This window comes from Neophocaena asiaeorientalis, unplaced genomic scaffold (assembly GCF_003031525.2).
Source record: "Neophocaena asiaeorientalis asiaeorientalis breed wild unplaced genomic scaffold, Neophocaena_asiaeorientalis_V1.1 scaffold418, whole genome shotgun sequence".
Classification (NCBI taxonomy): Eukaryota; Metazoa; Chordata; class Mammalia; order Artiodactyla; family Phocoenidae; genus Neophocaena; species Neophocaena asiaeorientalis.
The window spans coordinates 2,818,959-2,844,002 of record NW_020175731.1 but is presented as its reverse complement, the minus strand read 5'-3'; the positions used below and the strand labels follow the sequence as shown (position 1 = coordinate 2,844,002).

The 25,044-nt window shown below is 42.7% G+C and overlaps 1 protein-coding gene across 2 annotated transcripts in view; it reads right to left on the bottom strand.

Annotated features, from left to right (window-relative positions):
* The window catches only part of APPL2 (adaptor protein, phosphotyrosine interacting with PH domain and leucine zipper 2), a 53,017-nt gene extending 29,036 nt beyond the window's left edge, over nucleotides 1-23,981 (bottom strand). Inside the window, exons 1-5 of one of the 2 annotated variants that reach the window (XM_024732120.1) lie at nucleotides 23,613-23,981; nucleotides 17,022-17,120; nucleotides 6,212-6,271; nucleotides 5,585-5,656; nucleotides 728-815 (exon numbers count right to left, since the gene is read on the bottom strand). In XM_024732120.1, the coding sequence (XP_024587888.1) occupies nucleotides 728-815; nucleotides 5,585-5,656; nucleotides 6,212-6,271; nucleotides 17,022-17,120; nucleotides 23,613-23,666 (373 nt within the window). In that variant the 5' untranslated portion in view covers nucleotides 23,667-23,981. The remainder of the gene's footprint in view (nucleotides 1-727; nucleotides 816-5,584; nucleotides 5,657-6,211; nucleotides 6,272-17,021; nucleotides 17,121-23,612) is intronic. The other variant, XM_024732119.1, reaches the window with a different exon arrangement.
* Nucleotides 23,982-25,044: the final 1,063 nt, after the last annotated feature.

The following is a 25,044-nucleotide window of genomic DNA, read 5'->3' as shown; positions in this document are numbered from 1 at the left end:
GCCACCAGGGAAGTCCCTATTCTTTATATTTAGTTTTTGACTACCTTGATTTCAAATGATATAAAATTATTCTAAAGTTTTACTTTAGTTGAAGAATCAAAATTAATCCAGAAGATCAACTAGGCTCTCTGAACTAGTCACAGATGCTCCCACTCACTAAAATGGAGCTCCATCAGAACAGGGACCCTATCTACCTTGTTCACAGCTGTACCCCCAGAGTCTAGCACAGATAAAGCATGGTCCCCACTCTGTCCTTTCTTCTCCAAGCCTCCCACTTTACATTCCAAAGTGTTCATGGCTCCTCAAGAACAGCATGCCTTTACAAATGTCCCCTAACCTGTAATATAAGCCTGCCGTCTTTGTCTACTTGGTAAACATTTATTTATCAAAACCCAGCTCAGACATCTTCTTCTTCTCTGGGAAGCCTTCCCTGGCACCTCATCCTCAAAGGGTAATCACGCCTTTCTGTGTGCCATTTCTATTCCTTGTACATCTCTGTCCTGCTGCCCTCATCACATAATATTACAATTGTCTGCTTCCAAGTCTGTTTTCTTATTGGCCTGTGACTTCCTTTAGGTGAGCCAAGAACATAGCGAAGATTTAATAAAAGCTGAAAAAGAGGGCATTTCTCAATGATCCACACAGTTAAAGAAATAACTGCAGTAAAAATTACTATTAAATGAATTAATATTCTTACAGTATATGGCACTGAACTCAGATACTTTACCTGTAAGATCCTTTTCTCGAAACTGTATAATCGGTAGAACCATTGTGTCTGCCAGCTGTTTAGCCAGCTCTGTATGGAGAACATTAAGCTGAAAGAAAGAGAAATCTACTGAAGAAAATTATACCCACTATTACTGACACTGTCTTATTTCACTGAGGGATCACACTGAACACATCCATGTGGTTAAAGAGCTCAGTTACACTTCCTTAGCAAATAAATACCCTGCATAAACCAGTAAATGACATAAGCTAAGAGGTATTAAAAACTAAATGCAAGTTTCTAGCTGACCGGGGCATCAGTTAAGTTTGCTAAGAGTCTCCGAGCCCACAGTTATTGTTTGTTGACTGTGCAAGATGTGGCTCTGTGTTCTTGATGTGAGCCACACCCACCTAGACAGGGAGAAAGCTCTGATGTGCTGGCAGCACCGGTCAGCACTTTGCCGGGCCTCTGTGTGCTCTCACTCTCAGAGGGGGCTTAAGTCACCCCTGAAAGACAGGCCTGCTGGGAACCTACTAACCCTGCAACTACAGACACTGGGGGCCCGGGAATTGCCGTGGAGAAAGAATGTTCCCCGCAGAAATAACTCAGCCAGATTTCAGACCTTTCTAAGCACAAGAAAGCTGTATTCAAATGTGCTCCTCCTCACTAGATAATTTTAACAGCCCTTGATTCCTTCTCCCCTTCTACCTAAAGGCCTTAACTAAATCCTGTCTTTGTAAATCGTCTAGGAGAAATAAAAATGATCACGATCAGCACTACCACTTTTGAGCTCTTTCTGTGCTTTATACCACTTAGTTCCCACCTACTCTGTTAGATGGGTGTTATTTATTATCCTCATTTGTACAGGAGGGCAAATAAATCTCCAAATCCAGAAAGCAACTAAGTGACACACCTGGGATTTTAATCCTGGGCTACTGGGATCCAAAATCTATGCTCTTTCCAACACACTGTGTGGGATACAGAGTTTGTCTTTCATGCTCACACAGCTGCCACAACTTTAAACACGTGGTAGGCCCAGACTTCCGGATATTGTGAGGGTGCTCTGGGACTCCTGCTGGGTATATAAGGGGAGGTCACCCAGCAGTCATCTTGTGGAGTAAACATGTGGCAAAGTTTTCTTTCAGCAGTGATAGCAGTCACGTGTCCGAATCCCCCTTCTGCACACGGATCTCCCCACAACAGATGTGGTCCTTCAGGGTTGTGCTTGCAGAGGCTGCTCTGACAAGCTTAAAGACTGGCTTCAGGTCAACCATCTGTCGGGCCAGGGAGTGACAGGCCAAGAAGTCAATGTTCTCCCTATCTTTCAATCAAGCCAAAGAATGGCAGTTTTTTCTGAGGGGAACACATGAAGACAGCCATGCCAAAACATGCATTAGGATATAATGTGTTAACTACTTTTCCTGAATAGCTTCAATAAGAAATGTACTGTTTTTTGTTTTTGTTTTTTTACTAAACAGTTAATTAGATGAATTGGCTCTGTGCCGAATGCTCTGATATAATTATTTAATTTAACCTTTATAACAGCCTAATTAAGTGGGCTGTCCTGCTACTGCCATTTACGGATGAAAAAAAACAAAACTCAGAGAGGTTAAATGGTTTTCTTTCCAGTGGTTATGCAATTCAAGAATGGCAAACTTCCTAGCTACTCTACTACTGCTTCTTAAGGATCAAGTGGTCTGTGTCACCAACTTTTTGCCTTGGGGCTTTGAGAGGTAAGGGATAGTCACTTCCAAACACAGCACCTTTGCTGAGGGGAGTGCGAAGAGCACAGACCACCTCTTGGCACTTCAGTATCGTCACACGGAAAATGGGCATAACAGCATCTTCCTTGCATGGCTCTTTTGATGATAAAACAAACCATGAATAGGCAACACTCAGAGCAGAGGGCCTGACACATAGTGGGCAATGAAATCCATAATGCCAAAGATTTCCTGTCTCAGATGCACTAAAAGGAAGTAATCTAGAAACCTTGCTTTTGGTACAATCACCAAGGATAAAAAATCTCTGTATGCCTAGGACATCGAATACCGGAATCCAATGCATTCTATTAAATATAAGCAACACAAATCTCTATTTTTAGTTGGATTTTTCAATTTCTGAGTCAAGTTACTTCTCTTGAAAAATTTTCAACCTGATGCAGGCCCACCTTTTGAGAAAAACACCTCAAAAGCTACTACACTCTTCCCACCTGAGTTAACTGCTTTCACTGGCTTAGGTCTTGACATCAAGAGGCTTGTTTAAAAACTCACAGTGTTAAGCTTCCAGGAGGCCATGACACTGCCTTTAAATCACAATTCTAGGCTTCCATCCTTCTGCAATGAGTCACTCCCCACTAAAAGAACTACTCTAATTGTTTGAGAAACGCAAATCACAACTACAATGAGGTATCACCTCACACCAGTCAGAATGGCCATCATTAAAAAGTCTACAAACACTAAATGCTGGAGAGGGTGTGGAGAAAAGGGAACCCTCCTATGCTATTGGTGGGAACGTAAATTGGTGCAGCCACTATGGAGAACAGTATGGAGGTTCCTTAAAAAACTTAAAAACAGAGATACCATATGACCTAGCAATCCCAATCCTGGGCATATATCCACAGAAAACTCTAATTCGAAAAGATACATGCACCCCAATGTTCACAGCAGCACTATTTACATGGCCAAGACACGGAGGCAACCTAAGTGTCCATTGACAGATGAATGGATATAGATGTGGTGTGTATACACACACACACACACACACACACACACACACACACACACAAAATGGACTACTACTCATCCATTGACAGATGAATGGATATAGATGTGGTGTGTATACACACACACACACACACACACACACACACACACACACACACACACACACAAAATGGACTACTACTCAGCCATAAAAAAGAATGAAATAATGACATCTGCAGCAACATGGATGGACCTGGAGATTATCGTATTAAGTGAAGTTAAGTCAGAGAGAGAAAGACAAATATCATATGATATTACTTATACATGGAATCTAAAACATGATACAAATGAACTTATTAACAAAACAGAAACAGACTCACAGACATAGAAAGCAAACTTATAGTTTCCAAAGGGGAAGAGGGGAGGAATAAATTAGGAGTTTGGGATTAGCAGACACAGCCTACTATATATAAAGTAGATAAACAACATGGTCCTACTGTATAGCACAGGGAACTATATTCAATATCGTGTACTAAACCATAACAGAAAAGAATATGAAAAAAAGATACATATATCTGAATCACTTTGCTGTACACCAGAAACTAACATTGTAAATAAACTATATTTCAATAAAAAATTAATTCAAAAAAAAGAATCATCATTCCCACCCATGAAAATACAGCTCTGAGTAAGTATCTTAAAGTAGAAATCCCGGTTTAGGGTTTTGACAACTAATCACATCTCCTGAGCAAATCTCCTCTAGTCAAGAAAACACATAACTTCAGTGGGTGTAGACTACTGCTTCTCCCCCTGGGTTATTCATTCACTGTTAATTAAGAAAAATTCTTCTCCCCACCTTCAAAAAAATTTACTTTCTGCTCCTCTCTAATTCCATTCTCCATTCATCCTCCTCCTCTTCTGGAATAGATATGCATCCATATTATCACACACTTCAAAGAGCCACAGCAGTGGGACAGAGGACAAAGTTCACAAGGAAGTGGACAGTTTGTATCTATATCCCCGGTGCCTAGAATTGCATCTGCTAAATAGTAGGTGGTCAGTAAATGTTTGTTGAATGAATAATGCCTCGGTGAACTGATCTGTTGAATGAATGAACAGGCAACTTGTACAATTTCATATGAACGTTAGTTTCTCATTTTATGAACTGAAGATAGCGTTACGTTCATATCAATGATTGCACAGTGAAATGGCATCTGTACATTGCCTTCTTTGCTTATTCTCTATGGTGATATTCTACTGTAGGTACTACACACTCCTTGGAAGGTGAAACAGTTCATACCTACCTAATTTGGCAGAGGGTTCTGCCCAACACCAGTAGCATCTGAGCTCGTGTTTTTTACAATTATGATTTATGTACTTTTTCTATAACAATACCTGCTTTTCACAAATATTCCAAATGTATTATACAATACAGTTACAAAAACAGTTGTAAGAAATCTCTCTTTAGTGGGTTCAATCGCACTCCCCCCAAAGATATGTTTATACCAAACACCATGTGGAATATTTGGGAAAAGGGTCTTTGCAGATTCAATAAAGGATCTCAAAAAAAGACCATCCTAGGTTATCCTGGTGGGCCCTAAATCCACTGACAAGAGCTCTTATAAGAAAAAAAGACACAAACAGAAGAGAAAAAATACGAGGGTGGCGTGGGGAGAGAAGGCCATGTGAAGTCAGGGGCAGAGATTGGAGTTATGCTGCCACAAGCCAAGGAACACCCAGAGTCACCAGATGTTGGAAGAAGCAAAGAAGGATTCTCCCCTAGATACTTTGGAGGGAACGTGGCACTGCCAACAACTTGATTTCATACTTCAGGCCTCCAGAACTGTGAGAGAATAAACTTCTCTTGTTTTAGGCCACCTACTTGTAATTTTATTACAGCAGCCCTGAGAAACTAATTCTCCCTCCTTAGGAAACTGAATTCTTAGAAGTCTTTCTTTCAGTCTATTGTTCATATATATACCAAAGCCTTAGCCCTCAAACCAGAAACAAATGGAACGGCATACAACCTCTTTTATGAAATGAACCTTGGAAGATAAGGTTGAGATACCTTCTCAGATATTTAAGTAGATATCTAAAAATAAAAAGTGGGCCAAAATAAAGATGAAAGAAAGTTCAAAAAAGAATCAAATAAAATCTTGCCATGTGGCTATCTTACCTCATCCACCACTTTGGAAAAATAGTGGAGTGTAGAAATTACTTCTTCATCGCCTTTGCCAAGAGCAAAATTCTACCACCAAAGAAGAAAAGCAGCAGGTGTTAACTGAATGCTAGGGAATTCAGCACCATAGTGTTACCCCACAGTACCCTGCCCTCCACCTCGACTTCCTCTCTTCTCCCAAGAGCACATCACGTCAGAGCGTCTGACTGCGGAGAACTAGAGCTCTCCCCTTGTTCTGCCCCAGCCACGCAGTCAACAAGCCTTCCCAGGCTACTCCTTTGTCGGTCAGCACCCTTCTGTTGAGATATAACGGTATCTTTCAGTTTGTTTCCCGGAATTCTTAGTGTTGATTCACTTGTAGTCCCTCGGAAAATATGAACCCTCAGGGCAGTTGATTACTTCTTCTGTAGGCTAATAAGAATACATCATAAAGACTTCGGGATAATCATCAGAATTTATCAGTGGATAGGAAAAGGCAAGACAAAAGAAAAAATGGAAATTGCCTATGGAGAAAAAGAAAGGAAGGAAGGAAGGTCTCTAAAGGATGCCTCTAGAGAATTCCTTTATAAGAACTCCGCTTGAGTCCTAAGCACAGCATTATATGCCACATATATATCAAGTTACCTGTTTTTCATATGCCAGCAGTTGCTTAGAAAGCTGTTGAGTAGCCAGGCACATTTCATTCTGTAGGAGAAGAGCAAAACAAGTAAGGTTTGTCCAGTGCATACACAGTCACTGAAAAATGCCACCTCAGAGACTCACTTAAACATAATATATATCTGTAAAGTAATAAAATATTTTGTTCAGAAATCATTTGGAAAACAAGACCAAAACAAATTAAAAGGTTAAAGCTTGCTTTTTCCTCCCCATCATTTATAAACTGACGTTCCTTCTGGTCATTCAGTCAGTAAACAAATGTAGTAAACAACTAACGTGTCAAACCTCCAGCAAAGACGTGGTCCCTGCCCTCATGGGGTTTACTGGGGAAGCAGACACTAAAAAATAGTTACAAGCATGAGAACCACAAAGGAAATACCGCGTGCAGGAGGAGGCTCTGACTGGAGGATCTGCATGGTCCTCAAGAAGACCGTGGAAGAGGTGTTCTAAGCAGACCCCTGGAGAAAGACCAGGAGCTAGCCATGGGGATGAGCTTTCCAGAAGGAGGGACAAGTATGTAGTAAAAGCACCCTGCCTGTCTGAAGAGCTATAAAGCAGGGCATAGCTGGAACATGGGGTGCAAGGCGTGGAAATGAGACAAGCCTGGCAACATAGGCAGGGCAAGGGCATGCGGGGCTCCGTGGCCCAGTTGCAGACTTTAAGTGCAGTGGGAATTTAAGCGACATTATGACACAGTCAGATTCTACCAAACTTACAGCACTAGGTCAGTAATGATGGATGGTAACACAGAAGCACAGCTACAATGCCTGGGAAGGCCCTTTCTGTGCTGTTTTTCACTGGCCAATACTGTCCACTTTCTTCTTCTCATATTTATCCCTCTGATCTCCGGCTACACAGCAGCTGTCGACCACTATCCTCCCATCATCAACACATCCAGCCTAGAAAACGTGTCTTACGTTTCTAAAGCTCAGTTAAGGATTCTTTTTAAGTTCAGGGTGTATTCCTAAGAGAGGGAGGGAGCTACTGGGTCTGACCTGGAGCAGATAAAGGGAGGGCACTGGCCAGCCTTGGCCTCCACTTCCTTTCTAATTCCCCTGGGTTTGCTGTTCCTTAGGGGTAAGGCCTGAACTCTGCTGGAGCTTGTTTTATTTTTCATGGGCCTCCTTTGCAAGACCCATCAGAGCCTAATCCTATGTTTTTTGGGCCTTCTTTGCAGATAACTGGTCAACCTGTTCCCTGACTTCCTTCATCTCCCCAAGAAACAGCCATCAGTAGACCCTGAAACGTGGCGCTCTCTCTTCTCCCCCAGAATAAAGTCAGGCAAACATAATGATAATTCCTGGCTTTGGCATCCTACTGGGGTGCCACCACTTTGAAAACTAACCAGAGCTGGCAGTCACAAAGCCAAGAGGAGGGCAAACAAACAAATCCACAAGTACTACGTCCTGGATCTAGACAAGAGCATGCAACCATTACCTAGCACAGAGCAGGCACTCCACAAATGTTTGATGAATGAAGGAACAAACAAGGTTAGAAGATTCATATAAATTTCAAGTTTTTAAACAATACCTGGAATCACAGTGTGAGGGGAGAAATACTTCCTAACCCTGTAAGGCAACATCACAAATGGTGGGAAATAAAATACAGAGTGGACCGGCATAAAGCAGTCAGCCAGGAAACAGCCAGTTGACCATCTTTAGCAGTGCTGTTTTGAAGATCAGGGCGCATGGGAACAAGGGTCTTAGCCCATTCACTGAGCTGCTACCCTGCTGTATCAGAAAATCCCCATCTCCTCTTCTCTGAGTTAGCAGCAGTGCGCTTAAGATGGATTCGTTCAAGTTACCTTGGCATCTGCCTCCCCAGGCAGCCCCATGTAGACTGTGATTTGCAGACCCACAGAATCATCCTAACAATAGCAGCTAACATTTACACAGCACTTAATTCATGCCAGATACCAACTAACTGCAATCCAGGCATTACGTCATTTAATTCTGACAACCCTGTCAGGCATGTTCTAATTAGTAACTCAATTTTATAGAAGAAATGGAGGCACAGAGATGTGAGGCCACCTGCCCAAGGTCACACAGCTAGTTAGTAGCAGGGCTGGGATGTGAATTCATGTCTGTCTAAAATCCACACTCTTAAACACTACTCTCTAAGATCCCAAGTCCTGCTAAGAGAAAAGACCTGAGAAGGCCATTGCCTTAGGCTAGAGTTGACAAACTTCTCCTGTAAAAGGCTAGATAGCAATTATTTTTGGCTTATGGGATATACAGTCTCTGTCACAACACAAGAGCAGCCATAAATAATTCATGAACAAATGAGTATGGTTTCGTTCCAATAAAACTTTATTTACAAAAATAAGAGGCCAGTCCAAGGGCTGTAAAGTACTGATCCTGCTTTAGACAGTAACTGTCTCAAAAACTCTGCCACAGCTCCCTCAGGAGGCTCTCCATGAAGCTACAATCCTTCAAATTCAAGGATTGAATTCTACTCTTCTACTCTTCTAGTTTCTACTCTTCTAGTCCATTCTTTTCTTTATTTTAGCTAAGTCTAAAATATTACTCCCCCATATCTGTATTCTTTAGAGACCAGTCAACAGATATGATAACCACCCTCCGTGCTCATAACAAGCAAGTGCCACAGGCTACTTGAATTCTTCTCTCCTTTAGAAGGTACTGGCAAGCACCCCACGTGTAGTGGACACACACCTGCCAGGGAGCTGCTGGCATCCGACTGTGCCCAGGTCAATGGGGGGCACTCGTGTGCCACGCGCACAGCTCCACTGAGGCCGAGGAAGAAGGGGCACTGCACACAACAGACAACTGCTTCCAAAATTCCTGTGTGCAGTGGATTCTGCTGGGTCTCCCCTAGAAATACTTTCTGCAAGTGCTATGTATTACAGAACAGCAAGATTCTGTTCTACCAGCATGATTCCACTGGGTACAAACAATACCTGTACAAAATGGCCTGTCATCTGCCCTGAAAAGAAATGAACCTCTCCTATACAGAGCACAGGACATGAAAAGTCTTTTAAACTAGACCAACTTTAACCTTACTCACACTTAATCTACTGTACACAAAGGTTTTATGAAATGCTCTACCCAATACATACACACCCTGTGAGGTAAGCCTGCTTAAATCTCTTCAATAAGACTTGCAAAACTGGAACTTGCGTGAAGAGTAAATATTAGCAGTAACAATAATAAAGATAGCTGCTGACATTTACTGAGTCTTTTTTAGGACCTGACATTGCTGTTAAGCACTTTTTATATATTATTACATTTAATTCTACGAGGCACTTATGAGGTAGGGTATATTCTTACCCTCATTTTACAAATGAGGAGAAAAAGGTTCAGAAAGGATAATACCTTTCTATAATTACACAACTAGTAACTGGCAAGGCAACGATTCAACTCAGATCTGTCAGACTCAGAATCTAAAGTCCAAGTGCTTAACCCCATACTATTCTGATCCGAAGTCCAAAACTGTACTTAATAGTACTGTACTCAGTGAGCAGGCCTCACAGGCGCTACAGATATCAGCATAAATCCCATACTCTTCTAGCTGTAGTCCAGCAAAAGTGGTGGCGTACAATGTAGATTCTAAATGGAGTTCTGCGAGTAAGAGTCCGACACCCTGGAAAAGCTCTCTGGTTACTATCTATGCTATTGGGTACCTCACAGGAAGCCTTAAGAGATGACCTGACAAAGGGTTTACTGACAGAATATCCTATGTTCATCAGAACTTCCCAAGGCTGGCGCCAAGGCAGAAAGACCAGTGGTTAACAAACCCGGAAGGAAAACTGAGCTCTGGCCAAAGGAATGTTTACCTTATGGTGGCACAGAGCGCTCGCTAACTGCAACTGTCACCTGAAACTACCCAAAGGCCTCTGGGCAGGAATGGAGAGGCCAGGAGCAGGGGCAGAGGAAATCCACTAGAGTCAAAGTCACAGTGTAGGCACTGCTTTGATCTAGGCTAAACAACTGGCCAGAAATGTTACCTAAAGCCAAGTGGCTGAGAGTCTGATTCATCACAGCACTACCCCAAAGCTGGGGTCAGGGGGTCGCACTGGATCAGGAGCCCCCTGGGCGGGGGGGGAGCTGCGCACAGAGGGAGTGGCAAGGAACGTAGCAAGGACAGAGGCTGGAGAGCTGTGTTTGGGGCAGGCCATGTGGGGATGCTTGCTGAGGACTCTGACATTCTGCCAGCACCAGGGAGGCCCCAAGGAACTTTGGCAGGAGAATGACAAGGTCAAATGTGAGCAGAAGAAAAATCATGAATGGCTGTGGTGGAAAAAGAGGATGACATGAGGGTCAGGAGACCACCTGAAGTCGAGTGAGAGAGAAAGAAGGCTGAGCCCGAGCCAGAAAGTAGCAGAGATATGCCTGGTATCGCTGAGGCAAAAACAACAGGCTAGAGTGAATGAGGAAGGAGGGGGAGTCCAAGACGAACGGACCCTAGACTGGATGACCCATGATGGCAGTGCACCGAGCTAAGGTGCTGACAAGGGGACACAGATCTGGGAGGGACAATAAATCGCACAGAGGGGGTGTGCTGACAGTCTGGTCGAGGTGGCCCGGATGCAGTCTTTCATTTAACACCTATTTATCAAACACTGAGCGGGGCCACGGAAGGTGCTGGCCATTGGAGACAAAGACAATCTGCTCTCAGAGCTCACAGTGCACAGGGAGGAAAGAAAATCCCCCACTGTCCCTCAGTGCTCTGACCAACAAGAGTGCAGGGCATCTGGGCACACGGGTGAAGGGTGCTTTCGTCCAAAGGGAGAAAAGGAAGAAAGAAAAGGGGACAGACACCTTGGACCTGAGATCAGTCTTAAAAGCCATTTGCTGGGAAGGCCATTTGCCAGGGCAAGGGGTCCATGTGGAGTCCTGGAAGCAGGAAGGGCATAGCAAAGTCTCGAGATGTGCAGAGGGCCTGGCACATTCTGGAACAGCCAAAGATGAAGCTAGAGGAGTAGGCTGAAACTCAGCTCATGAAGAGCTTTGCGTGCCTTGATGAGGAGTTTTTACCTCTGCCTGTGGTTACAGGGAGCCACAGAAGCAGGTGAAGACAGGGAGGGAAGGGAGGTTTGCATGTGGTAGCTCGAGAGTAAAGGATGGATTGAAGGGGAAAACAAGCCCCTTACGACAGGAAGACTGCTTAGGACGGTGCTGCAATAGCCCAGGTAAGAGCTGAAAACTCACTCTCCACAGTGACAATAGGCAAAAGTCGTTTGGAATAAGGACCTAGAGACGAGGGCTAGAAATAGATTCTGAATGGCCGGGCTTTGCTGAAGAAGTGACCTTGCCCAGGAAACGAGTAGAGACTAACCAGAGAAGGACTCCTGTGGAATTTTGGAGAACACCAAGACTTAAGGGGCAGGCAGCATAAGGGCGCCAGAAAAGGAGAACAATCAAGAATGGTGGGTAGAGACTCGGGACAGACACTGTCACAGGAACCAAAGAAGGACAGTTTCGAGGGGGGCAATGTTAACAGCATCGGGTGCTACCTGGGATGGAGGGTGGAGAGAGGCTATGAACCAGGCATTACGCCGCCTGTGCTGCCAGTGGGGGATCGAGCCCAGACTGAGGTGCCTGAGGAGCAAACATCAACTACGCAGTGGGGAAGTGAGGAATGTACAGACTGCTCCTTCAGGAAGGTCAAGATCAGAGGACCAAGCTTCTATTTAACCCAAGTAGCAGTCCCAGGGTACAGTGCTATCATAACTACTATTATTCTAAGGCTTAGAAGGTGGTTATGTTAACAGTGAGCACTTCGTGCCAGGGACTGATCTTATACTTTACAGGTATTATTAGTTCTAATAACAACCTATGAGGTGGGTATTATTATGGCCTCTGTTTAACCAACAAGGAAACTCAGGCAATCACGTGACTTGCCCAAGGTCACACAGCAAGTGGCCAAGTCGAGACTGGAACTCAGATCTGATGCATCTAAGGTCACATACTTAACCTCATACCTAATGAATGAGCCTGGCCCAGAATAATCTTCCATACTAATCTGAAAGCCTTCAATGCCAGAATGAGGGAAGGCTGTAGATCCCACATGCAAATCAAGTGCAAAAACTCAGGTCTTTGAAGGTGCTTCCAGAAACCACTCAGGGGCTCTCTACTCCCGAATGCCTTACGCTACACACATATTTCTCTGTCCCTGTCACAGAAACCTCAATTTGACTGTTTTTGAGAGCTATTAAAATGCACTGATTGAAACCATTATGGATAAAAACCAATTAAACAAGGGAAGTTACTCTGGGATACAAAAAGGAGCTGGCTCCCACCCATAACACACTACAAAGCTGTTAGGCTGATAAGTGTGGGTGTTCTATGGTGACAAGAACAACCTTTGAAGACTCCCACTTCCTTAGCCTCTGCTGCCATTTCTAGAGACCAGTATGTCGAAAGAGTACAGCACAGGGGTTCAGAGTGACAGTGCAGGTTTTGGAGTCAAAGACCTGAGTTCAAATTCTGTTCCTGCCACTCATCAGCTGTGTGACCACAGGTGAGTTACATAACCTCTCTTATATAATACCACCTCTCCTTTATTGCGAAAGCTAAATGAGATTATACACAGGCGGTGCCTTGCCTAGTGTGTGGTATGTTTATGTGCCTAATAATATTTTTATTATTAAAATATACAGTTCTGATCCTGTCTGCCTCCCAAATCCTTCTCTCTCCCCTATCACAAGCTCACACTCCTGGATGCCCACTACTCTGTTTCCCAAGAGGAACATTAACTCACTTAGCTTGATATCTATATATATTATCATTTCTAAAGAAAAATATTTTCTTCTTTATAATACCAAATGTATGCATATCTTCCCTTCAAGGTATTTTACTCCTATCCCCTCCCACGGTCTCACCCCAGTTTGAAAAGATACTACTCCCAACTCCAATGTGGGCTTTTACATTTTAGGATCAGGAGTTCTGCACTCCCAAAGGTCTGGTTCAGAGCAGCTGCAGAGATGAGACTGTCTTTGTGTAGGCCTGCTTTGCTGAAAGGAAGTGAGAGTCTGAACCACGGTTCTCACTTCGAAAAATTCCATCCAAAATGTACTTAAAAAAAAAAAAAATCAACAAAACAAACAAAAAATTCCATCCAGACTGAAGGCACCAACTACAGAGGCTTGTCATCTTTTGGAGGAGAAAGACAGGTTCCAGGAGGTGCCAGGTTTCACTAATACTGCTAGGAACATCATTTGACCTTCCCGTTCTCTCAATATAATGTCTGAGAGGAGAAGTAAGAAATTTACGTAAGTAAATTTCATTGTAAGACCCTAAAAAATCCATTTCGAAAAGATTTTTTAAAATTTTAACCTCATTAGGAAAGAAACAAAATCACAGTAGATATACAGAATCAAAACAAGTATACCAAATGTATTAAATGCAAAATTTGAGCAGATTTTACCAAATAAGTATACCCATGCATCTATTCAGACACTATAGAAGTTTTGAATTTAGTCAATAGTTTGAAAGATAGCAGAGCTTTCTAAGTAACCCGTCTCTTGCTGCATGAGAAGTGTGTACGGCTTCCTTCATTCAGATGACCCATGATGGAGTACTCAGTTCCCCCATGTGCAAAGGCACATCTGACAATTAGGAGACCAGATGTGACCAGTGACTGCTGTAAAATGCTGAAAACAGCTTATAGCCTATAGCTTCATTCTACTGCTTAAGCCAAATAAAATTTAAAATCTCCCCTAAACTAGCCAAAATCAGCAAAACTGTTTGTTCACAGAACTTTCCTCTAGTTTTTTTTAACTCTTCCTCTTTCTAAAACTAAGGTCCAAATACTATTCACTATATCAGAATCCAGAAACTTACCATGTGGCCTGATTTTAAGTATCTTTTATGAACATTTATCATTTATCAGCAGCATAAATCTGGTTTAAAAAATACAATAATGAAAAATAACATCTTACTAAGTGCCTCTGTTCTTAAAAATGAAATTATAAAACTCTATTAATTCAATTTAACACAACTAGGTGTAAAATATTTAAGGAAGAATGTTAAATAAAACCAGGAAAACATAACTTTGGGGGAAAAAGTTGAATGAAAACATTGGTAACTCTTTTCTTTCTTTCTTTCTCTTTCTTCCCACCCTCATACATATAAACAAACTGATCAAAGAGGAGTTATAAAGTTTTCTTTTTAATTTAATTGAAAAGAAACAAAACAAAACATGTTCAAATAAACCTGAAAAACAACTGATCCTGACCCAGCCTATCCGAATGCCACTGACCACTGCTTGTATCTGTCACTGAGTTGGCAGCACTAGCCAGACGTTCTTGCTAGCTTCTGCTGCAGGAAATGCCGAGGCAGAAGGAAGGGCTTCTGCCAGTAACCCATGTGATGATCATGTGATGTGAAGTAAAAGCTGGTTACAGCCTCTTGGAATGCAAGACCCACTTAATTTTGGCAAAATGCAGTTTTCTGGCTCAAAAGAAAAAAACGCATAAAAGAGCATCTGGACATCTCCAAGTAAATGATTCTGACAGACATGGAAAGGCAGAACAGAGACTCTTGGGAGTGGTGGAGTCAGAGTCCGTAAGTCTTGGGACTCTTAAACATGAGAAAAATCATTTGATAACAATAGTCAAACTACTAAAGAGCAGGTATAAGCTCAGTAAAAAATTTTCTGTTCTCTTAAATTTTGAATAGTTAGGGAAAAATACAAAAACATGTAACAGAAATAAATAGGGCTTTTAAAAAATCGACAAAGTATGTCCCAGTTTTTAAATGTTTTACCTAAACAAACGAACAAACTCACAAATGTACATGATTCTTCTGGTCGTTAAAATTAGTTCCAATTAATCAAGTTACACTTCTATAATACAGTAGTTTGCAAATATCTATCTCCAGCCTGAACTCTGGACCTGAACTTTCAACGAGATCTCTTACGTCACTCTTACGTCCCATGGACACCTCAAAATCAGCCTCTCAAGGAAGAATTAAGGGGAATTCCCTGGTGGTTCAGTGATTAGGACTTTGCACTTTCACTGCCAAGGGCCCAGGTTCAATCCCTGGTCAGGGAACTAAGATCCTGCAAGCCATAGTGCGACCAAAAAAAAAAAAAAGGAAAGAATTAAGATTGACGTCCCTGCCATTCCCCACACTGCCACACACACACACACACACACACACACACCCTGCTCCTCTTCCTGTATTCTCCCAACTATGCACCCTGTTATTGAAGTCAAAGACGTGGGCATCACTCTTGATTCATCCTTCACCCATCCAACCCCTTCACATAGAATCAGTCACCAATCCACTTCTTCCCAATTGCACTGCCGCTTCCCTAGCTCAGGCTACCACCCTTATGCTTAGTAGTTAATTGTTTGGGCTTTGGCTTCAGGCTGACTTGCTCTACCATGTATTAATGGGGTGGAATTGGAAAGTCATTCATCATCAGAATCCTTAAATCTCCTGACCTATAAAATGAAGATATAATAACAACACCCACCTCAGAGTTGTTAGGGAATTGAAGTGAAATGATTACATGTAAAAGCCCCTGAAACTGCACCTGGAACCTATGAAGTATCCAATAAGTCTCAACTATCATAGTCCTCCTCCTTTTGGGTGCCCAGCACAATTCCTCCAGGTTAGGTGACCCTTCTCTCCTAGCACCTCTAACACTCTTTGGTAATTATTTTTGTCTGTCTCCCAACCCAGTTGTAAGCTCCCTAATGGCAAGAGCTGAGATTTTTCCCCATATAGGTTATGAATGAATGATTAATAAAACCATGATAATAATAAATGATTGTATATGAATATTGAGAGCTATGTAAAATAAATGAGTATACATGATTATTGATATATTATATTATTATTATACACTGAATGTGGTATTTATTTAGAGATCATCAATGAGAAAAAGGAACATATTAACAGATACAGGCTTAAGTCGGCAAGGAATCAATAATGAAAAGTATCGGTTGCCATAATATTTTGATGTGTAACATAACAAATTTTATTTTTTTATTTTTTTATTTTTTTTTTTGGCGGTACGCGGGCCTCTCACTGTTGCGGCCTCTCCCGCTGCGGAGCACAGGTTCCGGACGCGCAGGCTCAGCGGCCGTGGCTCACGGGCCCAGCCGCTCCGCGGCATGTGGGATCTTCCCGGACCGGGGCACGAACCTGCGTCCCCTGCATCGGCAGGCAGACTCTCAACCACTGCGCCACCAGGGAAGCCCCAAATTTTATTTTTAAGTAACTCACAAGTTTTCTCTTAGAAAGTAACATACATGGGCATTTCTTGATCTTAAAAAGATCCACTTTTGCTACTCAGCAATTTATTTTCCATGGTTTTGCAAGGCAGAGATATTTGTTCCTCAAAACAAAGAAGCCACCCAACAGTTCCAGAACTGTGACTCAAGTCTTTGCAGAGGAAGCCCTTGAAAAAACATCTCTACTCGCCTGCGCTGACATCTAAGACTGACCATTTATGAGAAAGACAAAGAGCCATGCCTTAGAATACTGAACCCACTCATTCACAAGTAGGAAGAGGAGACTCAAATGTTTCCCTTTGGAGTAGAATTTTTTAAAAAATTAAAAAGCAGTTATGTGGTACCTTTCTACTGGGTCTACTAGTTACAGAAAAATTACCCTATTTCTTAACCTATGAAAATGAACTGTCCTCAGTTTTTTGAGGTGAACAGAAGAGAAAAACAATTGTGATTTTATTTCAAAAGTTTAAATGGTGGTGTTCTGACTCAAATCTCTCAACCTCCTGAGAGAAGTTCAAGGTGGGCAGAGGGCTCCCACTCTGTTCCTCTCCAGGTGAGGGGGCAGGAGGATACCTGGGCTCCATAGACGCGTTGCATCGCCTGGAGCAGCTGGTTGGTATAATCCGTGAGAGTGCCAGCATCTTCTTCAAATACACTCAGTAAAGAGCGAGTCTGCAAGAAAAGAGGTCAATTTTATTTCTAAGTGGAGAAGTTACAATGGAGGTAAAACAAACACACGCACACAGAGATATGGGGAGGGAAGATGTCTGTTGTCTGGCTTTACTTTTTTATTGCTAATACTAATATAAGCTGATTCCTAGAGCTTTAATTCAGAACTTCTTTTCTAATCCTTTAGACTACATTGCGAGGGCAAACTGAATACAGTTTGAGTACTGGGGCCGGGGAAAGAAAGCCAATTTTTAAAGGGTTAAGAAGACTCAAGGGCTATTATCTGTCTCGACGTTAGCCTCTACCTAAGTACCAGTAAAGTCCATCCAATAAAATAAGTGTTAAAAAGGGCAGTCTCTCCCTTCAAGCCCATAAACTGAACTCAATGTCTGGCCTGTCTGTATACCTGGGGTGTGGTCACCCAGCACTGCATCATCACAGCAGTTAACCATCTGTCTGGTTTTCTGCAATCCTGGAAGTCTTGCAGGGGTGTGTCATTCTTTCCACTTAAGATACTACAGTCAGGCTCCATGTCTTTCATCATATTCTATTCAACCAATTTTCAAACTCATGACCAGGAAATTTCATGTACCATGGGCCCACCAGTGGAAGCTCTGGGCACAAAACTCAAATAGCAACTTAAGAATGCTAGCTCAGTTCCTTTGGGAAGACTACTCAGTGCTTCGAGAGCAGCTGAGAAACGTCTTAGATGAAAGGTATTTCCTCTCATTTTCATGCGTAGTGCCTGATACGCTGAGCACTAAAGAAATATTTATATATTGGACGGTGCCTAAAGAAGTATCAAGTATAAGAGACCATATCTATTCAAGGGACTTTTGTTAATGTGTCCAGCACAGTGGGAATTTAGAATACTACATTAGTGATAATGGGATCTATATTTCAGAAAATAACCCATTAGGCATAGAATGGAGAGTAAGCTATAGAAATGTCTTTAATGAGATGATACCAAAGGCACCTTACAAAGAACAATCCATTAAGGTTCGTTATTTTCCTGCAAATGAATTTCAATTCCTTCTTTCTTTTTCTAACCTATCTCAGGTAAGAGAATAATAACTGACCCAAAAGCACCCCCAATAAACTGGAAGAGGAACCCCGACGTTTGAATCATTCTACCTTTGATTTTGTTGACAAACTCTGGTGGACTTCACAGTCGTACATGCTTATCCTGGTTTTGCCCGAGGTCTTTAAGGCTAAAAATACCTGCTCTCAGACCAATGTACTCTCTTCAGTACCAATTCTTATCAACAGAAGGATCAGAGCAAACAAAACAAAAATCATGGATGTGACCCACTGGATCTCATAATCCATTAATGGATGTCAATGAGTAGGTGAAAAACATTGGTTTAGAATTCTTTATTATATCTCTTTAAAATACACTACTTGAAAAACAAAGACTGTTAAAAGACGTTTTGAGAACCTACAGTAATTGGTCTATCACTCTACATTCATTCATGTATATACTTCTGCCTTCATCCAATATTTGATGAAACGTTGTGTTGGGATCTGAGATTCAAAGGTGATCAGAACCAACTCTGTTCTCCAGGAGCTTACAGTCTACTGGGGCCTCTCAAAAGATCTGGGATCCCCTTGGGACCGTGTCAATCCTGGGTCCAAATTTAGGCTCTAACACTAATTTGCAGGGAACACTAGAGGTAATGAATTACATAAAGTGCCTACCAGTGCCTAATACACAGTGATAGCAGATGACGCTGATTATGAAGAAGATAACGAACTTTGCTTATCACATGTTGGACACTAAGGGTTTCACATGTTACGATTTCATTTCAACACTAAAGCAACACTATTATCTACACAGTTATCTGTAAATGTCATCTAATAGGAGAGAATCTTTTGATATTTGTGGTGCCAATGCTGGAGAAGTCCTTCAGTGTTTGTGATGATTCTCGTTCCTTTCTTTGCTATAACAGTATATCTAAGAGAATGAAAAAGAGTGATACAACTGGATTGAGGATATTTAATTTTTTAAATACTACTGATGTCCATTTAGTTGAGTCCTATTTATTGTTTTTAATACTCTTAGAAATAAAATACATAGAATGGAAAATGAGCCACAGGATGAAAAGAGAGGGCTTGTATAAATGTCCTCCATAAAGAGAGTAGAAAGAAAACTAAAACTACCATTTACTCTGTACTTCCTATGTGTCCGACACTGTGCTGAGCACTAAATAGTACTTCATTTAATCCTTCCCACAATTTTATGAGGTAGACACCACATAATCCCATTTTAGAGATGATGAAACTGAGGCTCATCAAGGTTAAGAAATTTGCTCAACCTCCCACAGCTGGGAAGCAGCAGGGTTGCGATGTAAACCCAGGTCTGGCTGGTACCAATGGCCATGCTTTCTCCACCGCAGGAGGCTGCATCCACCACCTAGCAAAGGTGGGTCTCATCAGTGGACATGCTCTTTGGCCCACAGCCCACCATCCTGTCTGGAGGCAGGATGCTGACTGCTTGGAGCTGACTTCTCTTGGGTCATCCTACTGTCATGCTCTCACCTGTGATAACTGCCAAAACTACATCACAAGTTTTTTTTTCTTTATATTCTGAACATGTTTACCATGACAGCCATTGGAACTGACAAAAACACTCCCGTCTTCCCTTTCTAACTTAACTAGGCCATGATCATCCTTGAAAAAAAATATACCCAGCTATCTCAGACACTGTTTTAATATCCACATTTATCAGCTCCGCATCTGCTTAAACTTATATTTGGAAGAACAGGAATGTTCTGAGACCTAATGAAGGAATAAGACCAAGGACCAGGCAGGTACACCAGTTGCTCGAAAGTTCCACAAAAAAATCCGAAAGACTGGTGCATATCACTGATAAAGACAATAACAGCAATCATTTATGGAGTTACTATAATATGCAGGCATGAAGATACTTTACATATGTTATTTATTCTTCATAAGAATTAAGCAACTATTTTTATTCTAATTTTACCCACGTTGAAACACAAGCGGTTGAGTTTGAGTAACCTGCAGAATCAAGATTTAAATTCCGTCCTTTTTCTACTACCCTACACTCTCAAGAGTATGCATGGACAGAAAAACGACACCAAACACCTTAGCCTTAGCTCCACATTACCCTCTATCTTAGAATAAAGAAACTGGCTGTCATCTAATAAACTAGTCCTAGACATTTTTCACTCCTAAGAATAGCATCTAGTTATATAATGGCACAATTTTAACAGCTGTGATTGTAAAATATACACACGCACACACACGTGTATATTTTATATATATTTAAATATATTTTAAATGTTTTAATATTTAACATATGTAAGTATAAATATTATACACATATATATTTTTTAAGGTAAAAACAATTAAAACTCTTGTTCCCATAGTGTGGGAGAGGGAGAGAAATGTCTCAGTAGAACCAAGCCTACCGAAAGGAAAATGTATCATAAACAAAGAGTAGAGCAGGACAAAAACCCTCCACAATGAAGACAAAACCACTAGGTAATGTTTTGAGGCATCCTGCTTGAGTTAAAAAAGGCCTGGTTTCCCAGCTGGACCGCTCACTGAATAATCTCAGAACTTAATCTTTAAATTCTCTGTGCTTCAGCTGTGCCAACTGCAAAGGAAACAAACAAATATCGTAACGAAAGAGCAAGCAACAGTGCTACACTTTATCTCAAAAGCACACTACTTACAGGAAAGAGAATAAGCCCCTGGAGAGGTGTGAGCTGCAGCAGCTCAAAGCAGCATTTGTGTTCCTATCACAGCAGCATTCACACAGTACTGCAACTGCTGCTTTCCTTATCTGTCTCCCAGAACAGACTGTGAACCAGCGGAGGGAAGGCACTCTTATCTTATTTGTCATTACATTCCCAGCATCTAGCAGCACCTAGCGAGGAGCAGAGGCTCGCAAACAGCAATGGAGACAAGTAGCTTAATCCCTAAAACATTTCATCTTTCATACACCAGAGGTAACCAGAAATAATACATGTACGCACAAAGACTTGTCTTATAATACACTGTGCAGCACTGTGAACTTAAAAGGGCATGAATAGATGTGTATAAGGTCAGTCAACTGCTATTCAGCTCTTCTTGGGTCACTGAGCTCAAACATAAAAGCTTTTGTGTTCATTTAATGAATCCTGTGCAACCAGGTTACTGGAGCAACCCTCATAAATACTCTACATAAAACAAGAGGAAACAATAGATGGTTTCTTAAGATCACTTCCTTTTAGTGAAACATTTTAGGTCACTGATGACAGAAAAGCCAGGTGCTAGGTAGCTGGGCTAACTTGAACAACACAGGCAGACTGCCTGGGTTCCAATCCCGGCTCTGCCACTTGATAATGTATAATCTTGGGAGCAAGTTATTTAACTTCTCAGCTCCTTGGTAATTTTAATACAGTACCTACTTCAAAAGACTGTTGAAAGGATTAGCTAAGTTAACATATGTAAAGCACTGAGAACAGGGCCTGGCATATAAAAATGCATGTATGACACAGGTGTTTGCTATTGCTTTTATTCTTTACAGATAAAACTAAGGAGTTGGATTAGATTCCTTCCAGTTACAAGTCTATGAATCTCCTTGGCAGTAAAGCTGCATTAGGCACATACCCCATACAAGAGAGCTAAATATGTTTTGATGGTTATCAAAGACCTTCCTGGAAGTTTGCTTCCATTCAAACCTCACCGAGAACCCTCAGAGGGTGACACCCACGTCTCAAAAGCAATGACAAATTCCCTACATAGAGAGGAACATTAAATAGAAATGACGATGCCTCTTAACCTCTTCTTCCTCATGCAAGCTCAGTTATAAATCATGCAGATATGTTAGACTTGTAAGCCCCTTAAATATTATCTGCTCCGTGACCCTCATTCTGCAGATGAGAAAACCCAGCCAGTCACAGGATGAGGATGAGTGACTTGCCCAAATCAAATGATAAGTTAGTGTTAGAGCCACAATTAGGACCCAAGTGGCCTGACTCGTTTGCCAGTCCGCTGTCTCCTACCTCACTGCTGAGCACATCCTATAAACAACTCAGAACCAGTGCCTATTCACTGATGTGAGAGCCAAAAATTCCAAATGTAACTCCTCGGTAAGGGCAACATGGAGAATCAGTTAGTGCCACTTCTTTAACCTGGCTCAGCCATCACCATGTCCAGTTAGGAAAGCAATATATCTTTGCACCTCAGTTTCTCCAACTACAAAGCAAGTGGAAACCCCTGTTCAAAATGATATTAGAAATTCCACAATATTATCTCCAGATCGCACGCAACAGGTGTGAGGATGGACAAAATGACTTCTACCCAGGGTTTTGATCCCATTAAAATGCCAGAAGTTTAGAGGCTTCAGAGAGGCCTTTGAGAAGTCAATCAGACCAGCGGATAACAATTAAAAAAAAAAAAAAATCACAGCTTGCTTACACTTTCTTACTTGCCTGTGTAAGAAGATCACAAAGAAATGGGCACAAGGCAACTAAGCACACAGTCCTTTTGACTACTAATTCTGAACTGGAGAGATGCAGAGTGGGTGTAGGTAAGTCCATCAAAGGATCATCCTGGGGAGGCACAATTCACTAAGAAGAAAATGGAAAGGAAGCACAAAGGGATGAGAAACCGTGAAAGGAAAAGAGGTTACTCTTACTCTAATTTTTCAAGAGTTGAGATACTAGGGAATAAGGAGAGGTATTGAAATAACCCAAGGATGCAGAGCCTCTAGGGCAGATATGAAGCTGGGGAAATGTTAATGAAGAAGAACAAAGGTTCCCTGGGGAAAGGTGCCCTGACTCATGAAGTAACGTCATTCTGCACTCATTTACTACATTTGCACACCAGCTTTCATCTACAGAGCTCAAAGGGCTTGATTCTCATCTCGGGCGCGCTAATGAAGTTCCCCTGTGCGGCAAATAGGGCAGGTATTGTAATTTCCTCTTCACGAATGGGAAAACAGGGCCAAAGGGAGGTCTGGCACCGCTGGGGAAGAGGTCTAGGCTCTCTACATCCCACTCCGGTCCTAAATCCACCAGGTCCCATCATATCAGTAGTAGTAATAATAAGTAAGACTGACTTCTTATTTTGTACCAGACATTGCCCGCGAACAACTTGACAGGCATTTCCTTATTTAATTCTAACAACTCTAGGAGGCAGGTACAATTATTCCTATCTTACGACAAAGCTGAGGCAAAAAAAAGATTATTTCCCCGGGGCACTTGGTGGAGCCCAAGCGTAGGCCGAGCAGCCTCGGTTTCAGCCGAGTTTGGAAAGGGGTCGGGACACAAAGACTCCGGCCGCGGGGGGCTTTTCCGACGTCTCCAGCCCTTTCTGAGGGATGCCGGCTCCCGGAGCATCCCGGACTTAAGACACAGGGCCGGGCCCGCCCCCTCTTCGCCCCCGAAGGGCCCGGCGTACTCCCAGCCTCCACCCCGGGGCTGGTAGGGCCTCCTCGGCCTCAAGCCCTCGGGCGAGGGGGACCCGGGCGGCGGGAGGTACCTGGGGGCTGTCCTGCAACGCCTCCTCTAGCAGGAGCTTGTCCACGGCGGGCATGGTGCCGCGCGGCGGGGCCGAGGGCCGGACGAAAGCACGGAGGGCAGGTGACGCTGCGGCCGAGAGTGCTCGAGGCTCAGGCGACGAGGCGGACGACGTTCTGTGCCCAGGGCGGCCCCGCGTGCGCCCACGCCTGGCCAGTGAGTGACCGCCGCCCGCCCGCCGGCCCTCCTCTCCGCCCAGCCCTCAGCGGAGCCGGATCAACAGGAAGTGTGGCGAGCGCCCGACCCGGACACCGGAAGTGTGGCGGCCCCGCTTTCCCCCCGCGCCCACCTCTCGCGGGAAGCCGCAGACCCCCACGGGTCCCCCAGGCGCCAAGTGAACGCCTAGGGTGTTAGGCTCAGCAGTTAAGGGGCCGAATCTTATGCCGGTCAATGCATCTGGAGCCCAGGAGGGGGAACTCAAGAGCGGAAAGATAAGGTTTTATCTACTTGTGGCTATCCAGATTTTTTGAGTCAAGGAGATAGGCGCTAACAGTTTTGCTGATTTGAAAATCTGTGAAATGCTGTGTGAAAATCCCGCGCTTCCCGCACCACTTTTTCTACGTAAATCTCAGTGCCCTCGTAACAGCTCTGAGAGCAAAGAGATCTACTAGTTCTAGGGGAAAAAAAGGGGGTAACTGAATCATCTGTGATATTTAGAAGTAACTTTTTGGGAAACCACAGCTATTTAATTTGGCCAATATGATTAGGGCTCGTCCTCGTCGATTGCTGTGTTTTGTCATTTTGGAAAGTTTCATAATCAAGTTTTTAGAAGAGGAAGGGATAGATAATCTAGTTCAGTGTTGTCATTTAGAGATTAAATAATAATAATAATCAGGGACCCAAAGAATGAAGTGATTTGGTCAGAGTCAGTTAACGAAAGAAAGCTAAAGAAAGAAGAGAAGGAGGGAAGGGGGAGTACTTGACATCTTTTAATACCAAAGGTAAGGGTTTCAGAATCTCCTTCTTTAGGAATCTGTAAGATTTGCGTAATAGGACACGCAACCAAGAACGGTCAGAATATGGTAAAATAATACAAATTCTGTGTTTTATAGAAACACTTAGGTATATTAAGGCACAATCTGAATTGCCAACACCTCTGAAAGTCTGATCACATGCTTCCTGATCACTTGAAAACTCCAAGGCCATTCATTATTCCCTGTCTGGTTCTAGATCAACTCCAAGGCCATTCATTATTCCCTGTCTGGCTCTAGATCAGCGCTAACCTTTCCTGAGCTCGTGTAGGCTCCAAGGGGAAATCATCCAGCATCCTTTCCCCACCATATTCTTTCTTCTTCTTGGGTAGAATCATGCTCACACCGTGTTTCATCCTTTTTCTGTATTTTTTTTTTTTTTTTTTTTTTTTTTGGGTTTGGGGGCCCCCCCCCCCCCGTCCC